Source organism: Passer domesticus, chromosome 3, assembly GCF_036417665.1.
Source record: "Passer domesticus isolate bPasDom1 chromosome 3, bPasDom1.hap1, whole genome shotgun sequence".
In the NCBI taxonomy this organism is placed as follows: Eukaryota; Metazoa; Chordata; class Aves; order Passeriformes; family Passeridae; genus Passer; species Passer domesticus.
In genome coordinates, this window is record NC_087476.1 from 118,947,205 (window position 1) to 118,962,416 (window position 15,212).

Here is a 15,212-nt window from a genome sequence, read left to right on the forward strand (position 1 = left end):
GTCCAAAAGATTGACATTTAAAGAAGAAAATTTACAACAGAATAAAGTTTGTTATTAAAGGGTTTGCTATACAAGCAGCCCAGAATTATTAGGGATAGAATACTCTACATGTATCTAATTTGCAATATGAATATTTCATTTTAACATTTCATGTTAAGCAGCAGTTTAACAGCCATGTGGAATTTGTGCCAATATCCCATATAGAGAGAAATGGGTAGAAAAGAAATAATAAACAAAAAACCCAACCCAACCAACACAAAACCCACTGAGAAATGGTAAAACAAGCAAGGAGCACAAAGAAAAAAAAAATTACTTTTTTTTGGTGGTTCAATCAATTTAAATACATATCGATAAGAAAAATTAAAATCATAATAAACCAGGATTTTATTTCCCACAGAATTTCTCCTGCTGACTCTCCCAGCTCCACCTCAATGCTAATGCTACTCACTGGGGCCAGGTGTAATATCCCCAGTGTGTTTTCTCCACAAAACAGCAGGATTCCCAGGCTTCCTTGGTCTTTGGTAGGCTCTGGCTGTTGTAGTGCAGCCACTGGTTGTCAGCTCTGTCACCAGCTTGGATGCTGGAAGGCTTCAGGGTCCCACCTGATCCAAGAGGAAAATCAAAATTAACATGCATAAAAATGATAACAGTACATAAAAATTAAGGAGACATACAAATTGTTCTCAGAAATTACAAGGTTTTCAGAGAGGAAATCACCCCCCGAAGCAAAAAAAAAACCCAAACTGAAAAATTACCCATTATGCTACTTGTGCATTATATTTACCTATTTGCTTAGTACATTAACAACAAGGGAGAAAAGATCCTGATTCTATGTTTAATTTAACCAGAAAAGCTTTTAAAAACATTTTAGGATAAATGTAAGATATGTGTTAGATTAAATAAAACGTACTTATTTCATAAGGGCAGATGGGCACTTTCTTGTGTGTTCTCTTAAGCTGCTTAAGAACCCCAGCCACAGCTGAGATGGCCACCTAAAGAAAAGAAAAAAATGAGCATTAATATGTTCATTCCATACACTTCCTCCAGAAGGATGAGGCTCATCATCCCTAAAAAGCCATTGAACAGTGGAGTGAACCCATAAGGAAATAACCCTGGCTATTTCAGGGGACAAAGAACATGAATTACTTTACAGGCCAGAGAATTCTCAGTAATACTTTTGTTTTAATAATTTGCATTTAATATTGTTTTAATAATTTTTGGGGGGAAAAGAAGGTTTGTTCTGAGCCTCACTGAGGCAGCAACAGAACAAACGAAACACATTAATGGCTCCCTTCAAATAACAAACTGCAGGTGGGAAAAGCAGCCATCTGCAAAAGAAATTCTGCAAAAGAACTCTGAAATAAATAAGAACTCAGCCCATCCCACATCTTCACAGTTTACAGATTTACACATGTCACACTACAGCACTGCCAAGATTGCCATTTCTTGGACTGTGAATTTTGTACACGTGCAGAAGGGGAAGGAGGGAGTTCCACCTCAGTTTTTGTGCTTTATCCCAGCAAAACCCCCTGAGCTCTTGCTGTAAAGCCCAAAGAGCTGCAGAGCCAAAGGAAATCCTTCTCCTGGGCTCACCTTGCGCACCACGATCGCGTCGTGGTTGAGACACTGCACAAAGAATTTTATGGCACGAGGGGGCAGGATCCTGTCATCCCTCAGGAGCAGGGACAGGAAGCCAATGCTTATGTGCTCGAACTTCCAGGGCCTGAAAAAACCCCAAATATTCAAAACAGAGTGTAAATAGCAAAGTTTATGTACTGGTTTTATTCAGAAATTATTACATGTATCAAGATTAAGGAAATACATAAATTAATGGCACTGCTGTAATCAATGAGCTTAACTTATTTTGGGAAACTTCCAGTGTTCTGGGAACACACAGGTGGAAAAATATAAAATACATGGTGTAAAATACCTATAGGGATATTATTTTACAAGTTTTTTAATACAAATACTATGGGAACAATTAGAATCTATTCTGATGTCAGTGTTACAGACAGAAACAGAGCTTTTTTAATTAAAAAAAGATTAAAAACCTCAGTAACAGGCCAGACTAATTAAGGAAAAAGCTGAACTCCAAGATGCAATGATGCCTTCTATTAACAAATCAAGCTCTCAGTGCAAATAAGTCCAAGACCATGGTAACTGTCCTCCTGGATATTGATCCATGCAACCACCTCCAATCCACCCCAAAAAAAATTGCTTTCATGTACAAAAAAGGAGGACTTACAGATTTCTCTGTTCCACACAGTCCAGCAGCATGTTGACCAAATTTTCATAGTTCCTGAGAGAAAGAGAGGGAGTTATCAACCACATGGTACTGAGAGATCCACTGAAAAATAGAGGAAAAGTTCCTCGACAAAAGATGTGTGAAGGTGAAAAGGAAGATGCAAAGAGGAGATAGAAGTGAAGAGAGAAGATGCAGCCCAACAATCTTTGGACATTCTGGATTTTTCAGTTCAGCCACTTTGGATGATGACATTTAATGTGCAGTTGAAGGAAGCTGAACTCACCTCAGAGCTTCAGCATTCTTCTCCTTCTGTCGCTGAATTCCCAACTGAATTTCCTCTGATCCCAGAGCTGGGAACTCTGAACCTGGCTGTCCTGATTTCTGCAGCAGAACAGCCACCTCCATGCACTTCTCTGGAACCTGTTGATGGACAGTGCAAAGATTTAGGACTTGAACTTCCAAGTTTTTAATGTCTCTGCTTTGGAACCAGCAGAGTAGAGAATTTCCTTGTCCATACAGACAAGCCTGAACACAAGGAATTGGTCACTCACTGCAAAATCCAGCCCAATGGTTTCATACTGCCGATGGATTTTCTCTGCCAGGTCATCAAAGAGTCTGACTATGGAGGGCTTTTCCAAGGACATGGCTTTGCTAAGCCCAGAAGAGACAATTGCTGGCCACGTCTGTGCTATACAATCCCAGTCGTGCAGGTTGGCCAAGCACACCCCGCTGTGGTTCCCAAGCAGACAATATAAGGCACCCTGTGGGATGGAGGATGGGGTTGGGGAAGGTTAAACTCGGCTCATCCGCGATACCGACACACGCACGCACCCACACAGGATAAAAACCCAGCTGCAGCTACCAAATCATTAAAATGCCCATAAACATGCAGCCTCACAGGGCAAAATCTTCAGTAATTTGACAGAGTTCTCTTCATTTAATGAGACTGGAAGCCCTGCCAATTAATTTATCCACAGATTGGCTGCCTGATTTCTCAATTATGTTAGAAGAGATGATTCACAACTGCTTCACCTTGACTACAGCTTCTCAATTTCCATTCCATAACTTAAAAATAGCTGCTAACTCTCATTTTGGTAATACCTGAGCACACAGGGAACATATTTAAACACAGTATTTCTCTTGAAAATAGATCTAATACAAATAATTCCTTCCGCCAGTCATGCCTACTAGCCATGAAAATATCAGTCATGTTGATAAACAAGCAAATTCCACTTTCTCCATTAAAAATTCTTATCTAAACACTTTCAAAAGACAGCCACAGAACCAAGTTAATGAGGCAGTACTTTAAATTGCTTCTGAGTGACATCTTGCCGGTCAGGACGCAGGAATTCCAGAACTAGGGGAATGATATCTCTGCAACAGAAATTGTAGGTTCCCAGAGCTGTGAAGAATGCTTGCTGAGCTTTACTTCTGACCTGAAACAAAAAAAATTTATTAAATAAAAGTGACACCCTCATCCATTTGGGTTATTTATGCATAAAGTTTTTATCATGTATTTGTGCACAGAAACAAAATTATTTGTTGAAGGTTGTAAACACCCCACCCTGTTTATAAAATCCTACTTCTTGTTTCTGGCATTTACATGAGAACAGCTACAAAGTTATAGAAGATTCTTTATGTTGCCAGAAATGAGGTGTTTTGAAGTACATTTGAAAAGCAAACAGCCAGAACAAAAGATTTAGGATGTAGAATCACTTGAAGAGACCAACAAAATACTCCATAAATTTAAAGGGGGCTCAGTTTACTCAGTTTAAAAGGGGCTGCTCCTCACCTGCCCATAGGAACTTGTGGACAAACACAGAAGATCCCTGATCATCTCCTGGTGGGAAGTTTTGTATTCGCAGCCTTCCATCGTCAGAGTTCTCAGCTGAATTCATGGGAAGCACAAAGAAAGGACAGATTGTTTCTACATTTCACACATACAAGAACACCACTGCAGGAATATTGTTATGATGACATTTAGCTAACTGTGCAAAGCAGCTTTTCAAGCAAATTAGTGGGGATTGAAGGGGAAGAATTACCTCATGCTGCAGCATAACCCTGTCGATCAGCAAGGCTCTGATGTGCTGTTTCTTTCCTTGAAGCTGTAAAAAAAGGCATCCTTTGGGTTAGATATCAGTATCAGATCTGCAAACCAGGAACCAAAGCTTCACAAAGCCAAGTCACTGACCCTGTTCTCCATTGATTTTTTCACTAGATTGAAGCTTTTCCATCGTGAATCAAACTCATGCTTGTGAGACCCTTGGAACTGCAAAACGTCACTGATAATCTGTGGAAAGAAAGAGAGGATAAGAGTGATTGTTTTGCAAAACAAGTCCTCTGGCCTTAAGTCTTACACATGTAAAGCATACCTTTATTATTAGAAACAAAGACTTGGTATCATCTTCTGAATTATCAAGAATGTAACCTACAATTGGGAGAAATGAAATGTATAATCAGACAGGAAAAGAGCTTTAAAAATCAGCAATGATTTTGTTTCTGCAAAGCTTAACTTTCAGAATTACAGGCAAAGTAAACAAATACAATTTCCTCATCTATAAAATCATACTGAAGTATGACACAGTTGGTTTTAGTTACAGGAGTGGCCAAACTTACGCAGCAATTTCCTTGTAACCCTTGCAATTGTTTCTCTGTAATTCTCCCTGGATAAATCTAAAAGAAAACAAAACATTTTCTGTTAATCATACAACAGCATAAAAAGCAATTTATTATAGAAAGCCAGAGCAGACTATTCAGAACTGGCAGTATGAACTATTATAAGAATAACGATTTGTTACATCTAAGGACATGGCAGAGTTGGTCATAAAAAATCCATTTCTATGAAGAGAAGAATCAAAATTATGGTCTCCAAAAGAACCCACTGTTTTTACAAAACAACAACAACAACAAACAAAAAACCAAACCAAACTAAACCAAACAAAGAAAACCCCCCCAAAAAACTCCAAACAAACAAAAAACAACAAAAAAAAAGCAACACTTAGAGCCTATCTGAACAGACAGGGATCTACTCACCATATTCAACACCAGTGTACAGCTTTGTCTCTTCTAAAGACACCAGACTTGGGACCCTGCAGGAAAATTAATTATTACTACACATTACACAAATAATGAGGTATGTGCACTGCACTGGCATTTAATTGATTTTAACAAGTTAAATGTCATGGCTGTAGCACACTGACTTCTAGATTTAGTAATAGTGTGTCTTAGTTCTCACATTTATAAATTAACCATTTAATGGCTAATTTAATGGGATAATTTAATTAAATGAACCATTTAATGGTCTGACCCTTTGGGTCAGACTTTGTCAGAGGCAGGGACACCATAAAGACACCTTGAACTCAGAATTTTGATGTCCCAGTTAACAGAACTTCATCAGTTCTATTAAACAGGCAGGAATTTGGTCTCTGTCAAGTGAACACACTCACTGAAACACACTCCCTGTTGTAGGGAAGGACAGGAGAGTTGGAGTCCTTTTCTGGCAAGTGAATTTTTTCTATCTTGGTATTTACTATGAGTGTTCCCTAAAAGCAAACTTCTAGCAGCAGTTGTGTGATAACAGCAATAAGAAAGCACTAAAACCCAGCATGAAGGAACATAATCACTGAGAATGTTTGGGATACAAAATAAATGTTACTTACAGATGAGCCACCTTTTCTCCTTTGAGAGGAGGCAGAATGTTCCCAGAGCCAATCAGGCAGTTGTGCACAATGGCAAGACACTGCTGCACATCATCTCTTAAACAATGAGGAAAACCTGGTTACTTATCTGTTAATTGCTTGAAAATACACAAATGACAAATCACATATTTTTTGTGAAGTTATATGGAAGGTTTTTCTTTAGTTGCATCAGCTCTAAACACAGGAGGAAGCACTGAAGAAATCAAACCAGGCTTTTTTGAGACAACCTAATTTGTTTACAAACCCCAATATTTAATTTCATTTTCTGGAAAACATGAGAGGTTTTATATTTCAAAACTGTGCAGGTAAGATAAACTAATGTGAAAATTGCTTTGAAGAATTTTATCTAAATCTCAGATAAAACCTATGAAATAATCCTTACCCCAAAGGCCAAGACAATTCCTTCTGTCTATGGGGAGGATGAGGGAATACTTTGGAGTGAATATTTTACAGTCTGAAGATAAATTAAAATGCAAAATATGAACAACTTCTTTCCTGTGTTACTTTAAGGAAATCTTGATGCTATCTCAGCTGAAGTAGGAGCTTTGGGAATCTTAAAATAACATCAAAGTGCAACATTATAGTATTTTCCTCTTAATTTCGTACTGCCTGTGTGACTGGCAAGAACTACTAGGAAGGGATACATGCACCTTTCTCCATCCTACCTGGACATTTCCAGCTCTCCAAGTGCATAGAGCTCCAGCCTGGTGAGCTCAGGCTGCAGGAATGTATCCAGCAAATAAAAAGCAAAGCTTATTTCCTCAGCTGAAGGAACATGCCACTGGATGTCCAAGTTCCACAGGTCACCTGGCTTACCCCAGTCCTGCAGCAAATAAAGATGTTTCTTATTAATCAAGCTACTTGAATTGTGTTTTTATAAAAACAGCATTTAATATTATTAAAAAAAACCCCAACATATGGGAACTAGCTACTGCTATAAAGTAAAGTAGTTATCCTGACAAGTCTAGGAAAAACACCATTACCATAAAATCAAACAGAAATCCCAATCCATGTATGTCTAGACATACCTAGAAAATAACACATCTCTGAAAGCACTAAAAGGAAAAGGACTGCACTGGTCTAATTGAAATATAACTTGATCATTCCTTTGACTGGATATAAATTCAGACACATTCTTAAGTACAACTCAGACTTTTCATACTCCTATAGAGAACAGCAAAATCATTGTGAACTTTTTCAGTTTCAGAGGAGGAATTTAAAATTGTGTGCTTGTCATTTTTTCTGGGGTTTGTTGATTTGTTTGTTTTGTTGGGGGTTTTTGGTGCTTGGCATTTAGGATATTTTTGCTTGTTTTTAAATTATTAACTGGCCCAAATGGATGTCCCCATCACTTACAAAACTGGACTAGCTTTCAGTAACAAGAGATTATCTGCAATTGGGAATTATGTAAAAACACTTTTCAGCAAAATGCAGTTGTATATTGAAACAGGCCAGCTGAAAATTGCTGCCTTTAAACTGGAATATTGATAAATTGACCTCAAAGTCTTAACAGCAGACCAGCACATGACTTCTGACAGTTTCAGTAACTTTTAATATTGCCACTTCTGCTTTCAATTTATCTCAAGCTCATGGTAGAATCATTATGTGTCATTCTGCTGACCTGTAAAACACCACATCTCCTTGCTGTGTATTAACTTATTGTAGTCATGCAATCATGGTAAAAAACACACATCACAAACCACTAGAGTAAGTCATAAAAACTACTCAAAACTATAAAACTACTCAAACAACAGTCAGCATTCATTTTTTGCTACTAATATACTTTAAATCAATTGTCATTGCTCTCTGTGTCAAAGCCCAAAGCATCACTTCCCATTGCTGCTACCATCATCCAGAAATCTCCAAATAAAACCATAGAGCATATCACTGCTTTTAAATAAAACAAACCAACAAAAAGTCAAATCCTCTAATCCTAAATAAATGAAAATCCTTGCCTTGATAGGAAAGTATTCAGAAAGAGGCTTGTCAAAGCCACCTGGCACACTGCAGTACTCTGTGGGGTAGATAAGTGTAGCAGAACGAAGAAGATGGTGCAGTAGGTTACAAGACAGAATGTAACCCTGCTTACAGGTTAAGTGTAGGGTGCGCTGCAGTATCTTCCCAAACTGCTCCCTGTACTGTAGCAGCTTCTTGCCATCCACTCGAGTGATCTGGGGGCACAGAGAGACATTGCAAACATCAGTCTGCTCCTGCAGGGCTGGACAGGGTCATCCTGCAGAGCCCAGCTGGGCCAGGCTCCATTCTGCAGCTCCCACAGCTGCTGGGAAGGTTTCAGTGATGCCATCTGCTTGACCCCATGCTGAATTTTCTAGCAATACTTCTGTATTTTCTTAAATTCATTTTAAAATGTTTCTATTTACCAAAAAGCTTCTTATGTTTCTGCCTGCATTGATCCCTGTTCTTTCACTCCCCCTCAATAATTGCTTTAATTTCATCCCACATGCAACACTGTGTTTATTTGCTTCAAACAACAGCCACTCATGTTGCACTCAAAGTTAGATAAAAACCAGAAGCTCTCCAGTGCCAACTACACAACATTTACATTGCTTTAATAGAAGTTTATTTTTTTTCCTTTCAGGGTCAGGATTAAGCAGGATGCAGTGACACACAACCATGGGAAGAACATTTTTGGGAATACCTCTGATAAAAGCTGAAGATTCCAGAGCAGCTCCTTATCTAGTTCTTCATCATGTAACACATCATCATCTAGAGGAACAAGGGATAAGCACTGCTGTCACCACACTGCAGCCAAGTTTTCCAAACAAGCTGCACCAGAATCCAGATGCTTCCATCCCAAAACCTGACTCCCAACCCTCCAACTCACACTGCACCCATGTCCAGCTGGAAGTCACTTTAGCTGATGTACCATCCTGAAATTGAGGAATGTCTGGAGACATTTCAAACTGCCATATTTTTAAGGAATCATGGTCTTGCAGCAGGACAGATTTTGGCCTTGAAATTACACAATTTTCACTTTGGGTTTTTTAGAGAGAATAATGGATTTGACCATTGCTGAAATGAACTTGTGGAAAACATCCAGAAGTTTTAGATATTCTTTTCATGCTTAATAAAAATCAACCCAAAAGCAAGCCATTAACACTGGAAATGTTAGAAACTTACTGCCTGTGAGGTGAGTTATGACGTTGCAGCAATGTGGTACAAAAAGCTTCAAGGACTCCTCGGGGCGGCACTGCAAACAGCATCACAAAAAGTCCATTTTAAAACAAAACATTTGAGGCAATTCAGCACACACACTGATAAACATCTAAGACTAGATTGCATCCCAACTCCAATTCAACCAACAGTCAGCCTGACTTCATGATTCCCAGTCAATAAAACCTAAATTTAACATAAATGCAAGATAAATACCTTAAGAATTAACCTCCTGAAATACTGCTATATGCAACAAGCCAATTTTAGTAATATTAAGAGCCATCTGTACTGACATGAAAAAAATACAGGTATTACACAGGAAAAATCAGCAGCATTAGCTATTTTTTCTTAAAGAGGGAGTGAAGTTAAGAGGATTTTCTCTCACTTTTACTGCAGCTCGGCACATATCGGCAACCATTCGACCAGCAACTCTTGTCTCAAATATATTTGAAACAGCAAAGTTGAAAACCTTCTCCAAGGCAACCTGAGGACAAAAAGATGGAGGTTGCTTTTTAAAAAAACCAAACAAATTAGGTATTCCAAAATGTTTGATGTTACAAAGAAGGCACTATCTCTACACAACCCTGCGCTCTTTTAAACCAAAACCCCAAAATTCACACAGAAAAAAAACATCAGAATAGAGAGCCAGAGAAAGCAGCTCTGTGGAAAGCCTGAAATGTTCCCTTTGGGAAGAGAGGAGGTGGATAACTCTTGATGACTAATACAAATTTAGGGTAATTCTGAAAAACTACACAGAAAATGTTTTCCAGGAATAAGTCACAGGCTGATGACAGGAAAACTTATTTCACATGTCACAATGAAGGAAAGCCAAGGCATCCCTTAGTTAACAAATAAATAGGGAATTAAGGACCAACTATTTAACTATTTTTAAAGCAGATTATTTCCATCCAACACCTTGCAAGGCAAGCTCAACTATACACAATGTAGATTCCATGAATACTTTAATAATGGATAAATAAGAAAATACAAATTAAATACTTAATAACAATGAAGAATTAATGCAAGACTTGCATTTACCAAAAGATTCCAAACAAAAATCATACCCAATGTTCAAAATGTACAAAACCTGCATCTCCAAATATACATTCATTTAAATAGAAATATGGTAACCCAAACTACAGGGAAAGAAGCTGTCCATGTAATAACCCGGATTCTCCACCCTCTCCCTCTGAGTTATTTTAATCCATGTAATTTTTCTGATCCCATTAACCACACAGCTCCTTGAACAGCCTCTTTGGCCCAGCTGAAGAAGTGGCAGGGAGGGGGAAGAGAAAAGGAAAGCAGGGGCTTGGGTGGGTCAGCATTATCAAGACATGAAAATCCACAACCTAAACTGTTACAGGGATAAAATAAACTGTTGGAATGATTTCTTTTTGTGTTTATCATTGGTTTGCAGGAGAGCTGTGTAGGGATGTAGATAAAATAATAACCAAACTGACATGAATTCAAGCTGCCCCCTCAGCCCTTTTCTTGGTTAAATGTGGAAGTTCACATTCACAAAGGAAGGAAGGATTTGAATGCACCAGTTGCTGTCAACCAAAATTAAGTTTCCTAAAAGAGATTAAAAGCTCGTGTTCTACATACCTTAAAGATATCCTTTGAACACTGGGTAAGGATTGTACTGAAAGTAGAAGAGAGACCCAGTTCCACCAGACTCTCCAAATGAGTCATTTTCTCTGTTTCAGTCTCCTCTCTGGTTTGTTCTAATGTGCTGCTCTCTATAAGTCCAAAACATCTACAGAAATAAACCCAGTAAGGGCAGGGTTAGTAAGTGAAACTGGAAAGTTTTATAGAGTTTTTCATGCAAAGCTTTCCCATATCCTTAGCTCACTCACCTATCCATAAACTGCAGCACAAAATCCTCAAATTCAGCAGATGCAGAGCACAATTCTCTCTCCACCTACAGTTTTCCAACACAAAGGAAACACACGAGGTTGGCTTTTATTAAGGAAACAAAGTTTATTTCCTATATTAACTACTAATGTCCAAGTGAGAACATCCTCCAGTGCATTTCCCACCACACAGACTCAAGTGCTCCATGAAACAGTTATTACAGGTTCCTGACACTGTCCTGTCCCAATTTCCTGGCCTGGATGTGTATCCAAATAACCTCTCTGGAGAAATCAGGTCTGCCTCCATGGATACAACCTTTGGCCTCACCACTGATCCTCCTTTGCAGCAGGAGGTCAGTGAGTGCCAGGGTGCTGCCAGACCTGCTCTCCTGGCAGAGATTTACATTAAATATTCACTGAACAAACTCCTCTTTGTTTTTAAGTGCTGCAGCTCTGGAGCAATGAAATTCAGCTTTTAATCTGGGCAGCCTGCAGCTCTCTGAGCTACAAAGTGTTCCAGCAGCAAACAGGTGGGTGATAAGGGGGATAAAACTCACTGTCTAATGCTGTTACTATCTCCTGACTGGAAGAGATTAACAAATATCTGGAGGGAGAGCAATAGGACCTCAATCAGGGAAGGGAAACAGGACTGTAAAGAGGAGCAGGGGTTTCTTTAGGAAGAAAACAGCCCTGAAAAATGAAGGAAAAAACCCACTTAATACACTATTTAAATTAACTACAGAGTCAAACATCCTCCTCAAGCTCCAGGTTAAATGACACCACACAGGGATATGAGCAATTTTAGTTTTGACATAGAAACATTAAATTGCTTGAATTTACCATTCTCTACAACAAGCTGTGACTAAGAACCATTGCTAAAGCCTATCTGCACACTGGTATCACCTCCACTGATAGAAACAAACAGCATTCATATCTTTGCATATACTTTGCATACAAAAATTAAATTGAAAGCTAAGCTACAGCTTTGTTTTTATACCAACACAGCACTCTTACCTCTGAAAGATCATCTCTTTCTTGCAATACAGATGAACAATCTACTAAAGGCACCAGAGTAGAAAATGTTGCAATGAACTGGAATGTAATCTGTTGAGAGGTACAAACAGTTCTTTAATGAGTGTTATTGTATCTACAATCTACAATTAAGGTATAGGATCATTCTTTAGGATCCAAATTATACTAAAAAAAGCAAATGAATCCAGAACTCAATTCTTCCACCCTAAAATTTCAACAGCTATTTCAGATTTCACATTTTTTACAGGCAGCACTGTAAAAAGTCTCAGTTTTTTAAAGAACACAGCCATTATTCTTTCCCGAACTTGAAAGGTACGAAACCCCAATATTTATACTGTTTTAAGCCAATTAATACGAATTTCTGAAAACATGGACTTTTATAGCTTAATATAATGAATACCTAGTGATAAAGGACTTCCTTTTGTTATTTTAAGAGTAGGAATATTTGCTAGGAGCTGTGGAGCAGCTATTTAATCCTGTTGTTCAGAACAGCTCAAAAAGTCAGTACAATGCTTATCACAACTATTTTGCCCTGTTAAATAAGCCAAAGATGCCTGTAATATTAAATTTTTAGGAATAAAATTGTGCAGGAAAGAAAAAGGCTGATACATTCTGGACATGAGAATTACCTGCTTTCAGAGAAATATCAAAATATTTCTATTGGCTGGTTACCTTCTAAAAAAAAGGCAGTATCTGTACACTCACCATGCACTTGCTGAAGTCATTTGGGTCCACCCCAGGCAAGGCTCTCATCAGCAGAGGTAGCATGTGTGTGGGACCCTCAGGGAACCACCTCCCCCCGGACACCAGGCTGCGAGCCACGCCAATGACACAGCTCAGGGTGGCTGTGAGCTGATGAGGCTCCGTCAGGGTCTCAAGTGCAGGATATGTTCTGTAATAAAATGAGAGGCAGGCAGATTAGCAACAGTAATGTTTCTAAAGCCTTCAAAGAAAAGAGAAGTGGGCTGCACATGGCATTTTCTGCATTAAAGACAAAAAAATTTAATGTTTCTAAAATTCTTTTCTTATAATTTTCCGAAAGATTTCATATTGTTTTGTTACAATGCTCCTTCCACTGGATCAGTGCTATCCACCACTGGTTCAGGATTAAAGACCATCTGAGCAGCTGCAGCACAGGAATTAAGAATTGCATCCAAAGCTACCATGATTTCCCTGTTTGGACTTGGCAGCAATGCCAGCTCTAAGGTTCTTGTGACAAACATGAAAACGTGCCTTGGCTGCCTCCAAACAGAGAGGAGACCTCTTACTTCATGTTATATTAAAGTCCAGACCTCTTTATCAAAACCTGGGAAGTTACTGTGATTTTAAACCCTTTTTTTTTTTTCCAACACTTAAAACTTTTTAAGCAAACTGCATAACAACACTTCCTGCTGTTACCAACAGCCTCCAGTTCAGACAGGAGTTGCAGTGCTCTGTCCTACGTCACCCAGAGCACAGCTCACCCAAATCATCTGGAACTGCAGCCAAGGCAAACATTCCAGGGATGGTTTGAACTACAGAGAAGAAGCTGGGTCTGCTCTCAAAACAGAAAGGGCAGCCCTACCCAGCACTGCTGCTCTGCTGCTGGGCTTGGGATGTTTTGCAGAAGAGTGGATTTACCAAGTTTTTGCAAACAGCTGAGTCAGGAAGGCGTGGAACACGGGAAGGGCTCTTCAATCAAACTCATTCCTCTGCTGTTTGGTTAAAGTACAAAAGGCTGCACAGGGATCACAGACAGGGAGTAGGAGGAAAGCTTTCAGTGGAGTAGGAAGGAGCACCATTTTTCTTTGGAAATTTCAGGCCTCAAGGCATTAGAAATAGTACACGCCAAGTATTTCACCAGGGCACACGGTCTGGCAATTACAAAGTCAGCAACGCCAGTGATTTTAAACAACTTGTAACATGCTCTGAACCAAACAGAAATATAAAATATATCCTTATTGCTACACAACCATCCCATCTAGCTGGAACCCAGCAGGTGGCTATGAAACAAGGCTGCAAAGTTGCTTTTTCAACTGATCCACCCACTATGTGATACAAAATGCTCCCAGAAATGCAAGCCACCTGAGGACTGCCTATGGTAAAGCACACGAGCTGTCAACAGCTCCCAGAACTATGCCACTAGCCAGGTGTTTAAAAAAAGAAACCAAACAAACAACAAAACAAATGAAATTAATTTAAAAAATTGAGTTGTCCCTTGCTCCAATTCTGAGGTGATTGCTCAGGAGGGTGTATCAGCAGCTTCTCTCACTGCAGGCATTCATTCACAGCAAGCAGTTCATTTATTATTTACTGTGACTGCTTTTCCTATTCACATCCTGGGAAGGGCACACGGATGCTGCAATGCTCCTCCAAAACTTACTTCTCAAGTACAGGTGGAATTACTAATTCAGGACGCATCAGTGCAAGGTTCTGCAGGGCTTGGGCAGCCTCCAGGCTTCCAGTTTTGCTGAACATTGCCAGGAGAACAGGCTGGATGATGCACTGCACGAAGTCTGTCACGTCCTGGTCCGTGAGTTTGTGGCTCTCAGGGACAGGAGTTAACCAGGTCACCTTCTTGTAGCGCTCGCGGTGCAGCCTCCTCACCACCCCGCTGGGCAGCCTCTGCAGCAGCTTCATCAGTTTGTTCTGGGAACAGAGCAGAAGTGCTGGGCAGTGCCTTGGCAGCAGCACAGCCTGAGCTGCTCAGGGCACAACAAAAAATGAGCCAGGCAAAGTCTTGGAATTACACAACCACAATAAGGGAGCACTCAGAAGGGCTCTGAAATACGGTGTTCATAATTTGGCGCTAAACTTCATTTCCCAGAATATCAGTAATTGTGCTGCCAGCACTGTGCCTTATGATTTAAAAAGTAATGGAAATCACATAATTATACAGTCAAGAATCAAGACTATTTACGTAATTAGGACATCTTTGGGAGCATTCTCTGCACATTCACATGTAAGCAAATACCCTGTTCAAGAACAAGCCAGCTCCCTTGGCACTGCTGTGACCAGCCTTGTGGTTTTAACCTCTATTTTCCACCAGCTACCACAGGGAGATTCTTGCACTCTTTAACAGAAGATTCCTCTAGTTACACCACCAAAAACTGTGTTTCAAACTAGACAATGCATTAAAAATCCTTTTTGCTTTGTATAATAGAATCACAGAATGGTTTGGGTTGGAAGGGACCTCAAAGCTCATCCAGTTCCAACCCCCTGCCATGGGCA

General features: G+C 39.5%; 1 protein-coding gene across 1 annotated transcript in view; it reads right to left on the bottom strand.

The window, feature by feature from the left end:
* The window catches only part of PSME4 (proteasome activator subunit 4), a 43,816-nt gene that overhangs the window by 12,530 nt on the left and 16,074 nt on the right, over positions 1-15,212 (bottom strand). Inside the window, exons 10-33 of the mRNA XM_064415514.1 lie at positions 14,365-14,630; positions 12,708-12,894; positions 11,985-12,074; positions 10,974-11,038; positions 10,723-10,873; positions 9,503-9,601; positions 9,085-9,154; positions 8,603-8,670; positions 7,899-8,114; positions 6,609-6,766; positions 5,905-6,000; positions 5,279-5,334; positions 4,862-4,918; positions 4,618-4,673; positions 4,437-4,535; positions 4,288-4,350; positions 4,038-4,133; positions 3,550-3,681; positions 2,797-3,006; positions 2,529-2,665; positions 2,246-2,299; positions 1,594-1,723; positions 911-992; positions 449-602 (exon numbers count right to left, since the gene is read on the bottom strand). Coding sequence (XP_064271584.1) covers positions 449-602; positions 911-992; positions 1,594-1,723; positions 2,246-2,299; positions 2,529-2,665; positions 2,797-3,006; positions 3,550-3,681; positions 4,038-4,133; positions 4,288-4,350; positions 4,437-4,535; positions 4,618-4,673; positions 4,862-4,918; positions 5,279-5,334; positions 5,905-6,000; positions 6,609-6,766; positions 7,899-8,114; positions 8,603-8,670; positions 9,085-9,154; positions 9,503-9,601; positions 10,723-10,873; positions 10,974-11,038; positions 11,985-12,074; positions 12,708-12,894; positions 14,365-14,630 — 2,792 coding nt within the window. The remainder of the gene's footprint in view (positions 1-448; positions 603-910; positions 993-1,593; positions 1,724-2,245; positions 2,300-2,528; positions 2,666-2,796; positions 3,007-3,549; positions 3,682-4,037; positions 4,134-4,287; positions 4,351-4,436; positions 4,536-4,617; positions 4,674-4,861; positions 4,919-5,278; positions 5,335-5,904; positions 6,001-6,608; positions 6,767-7,898; positions 8,115-8,602; positions 8,671-9,084; positions 9,155-9,502; positions 9,602-10,722; positions 10,874-10,973; positions 11,039-11,984; positions 12,075-12,707; positions 12,895-14,364; positions 14,631-15,212) is intronic.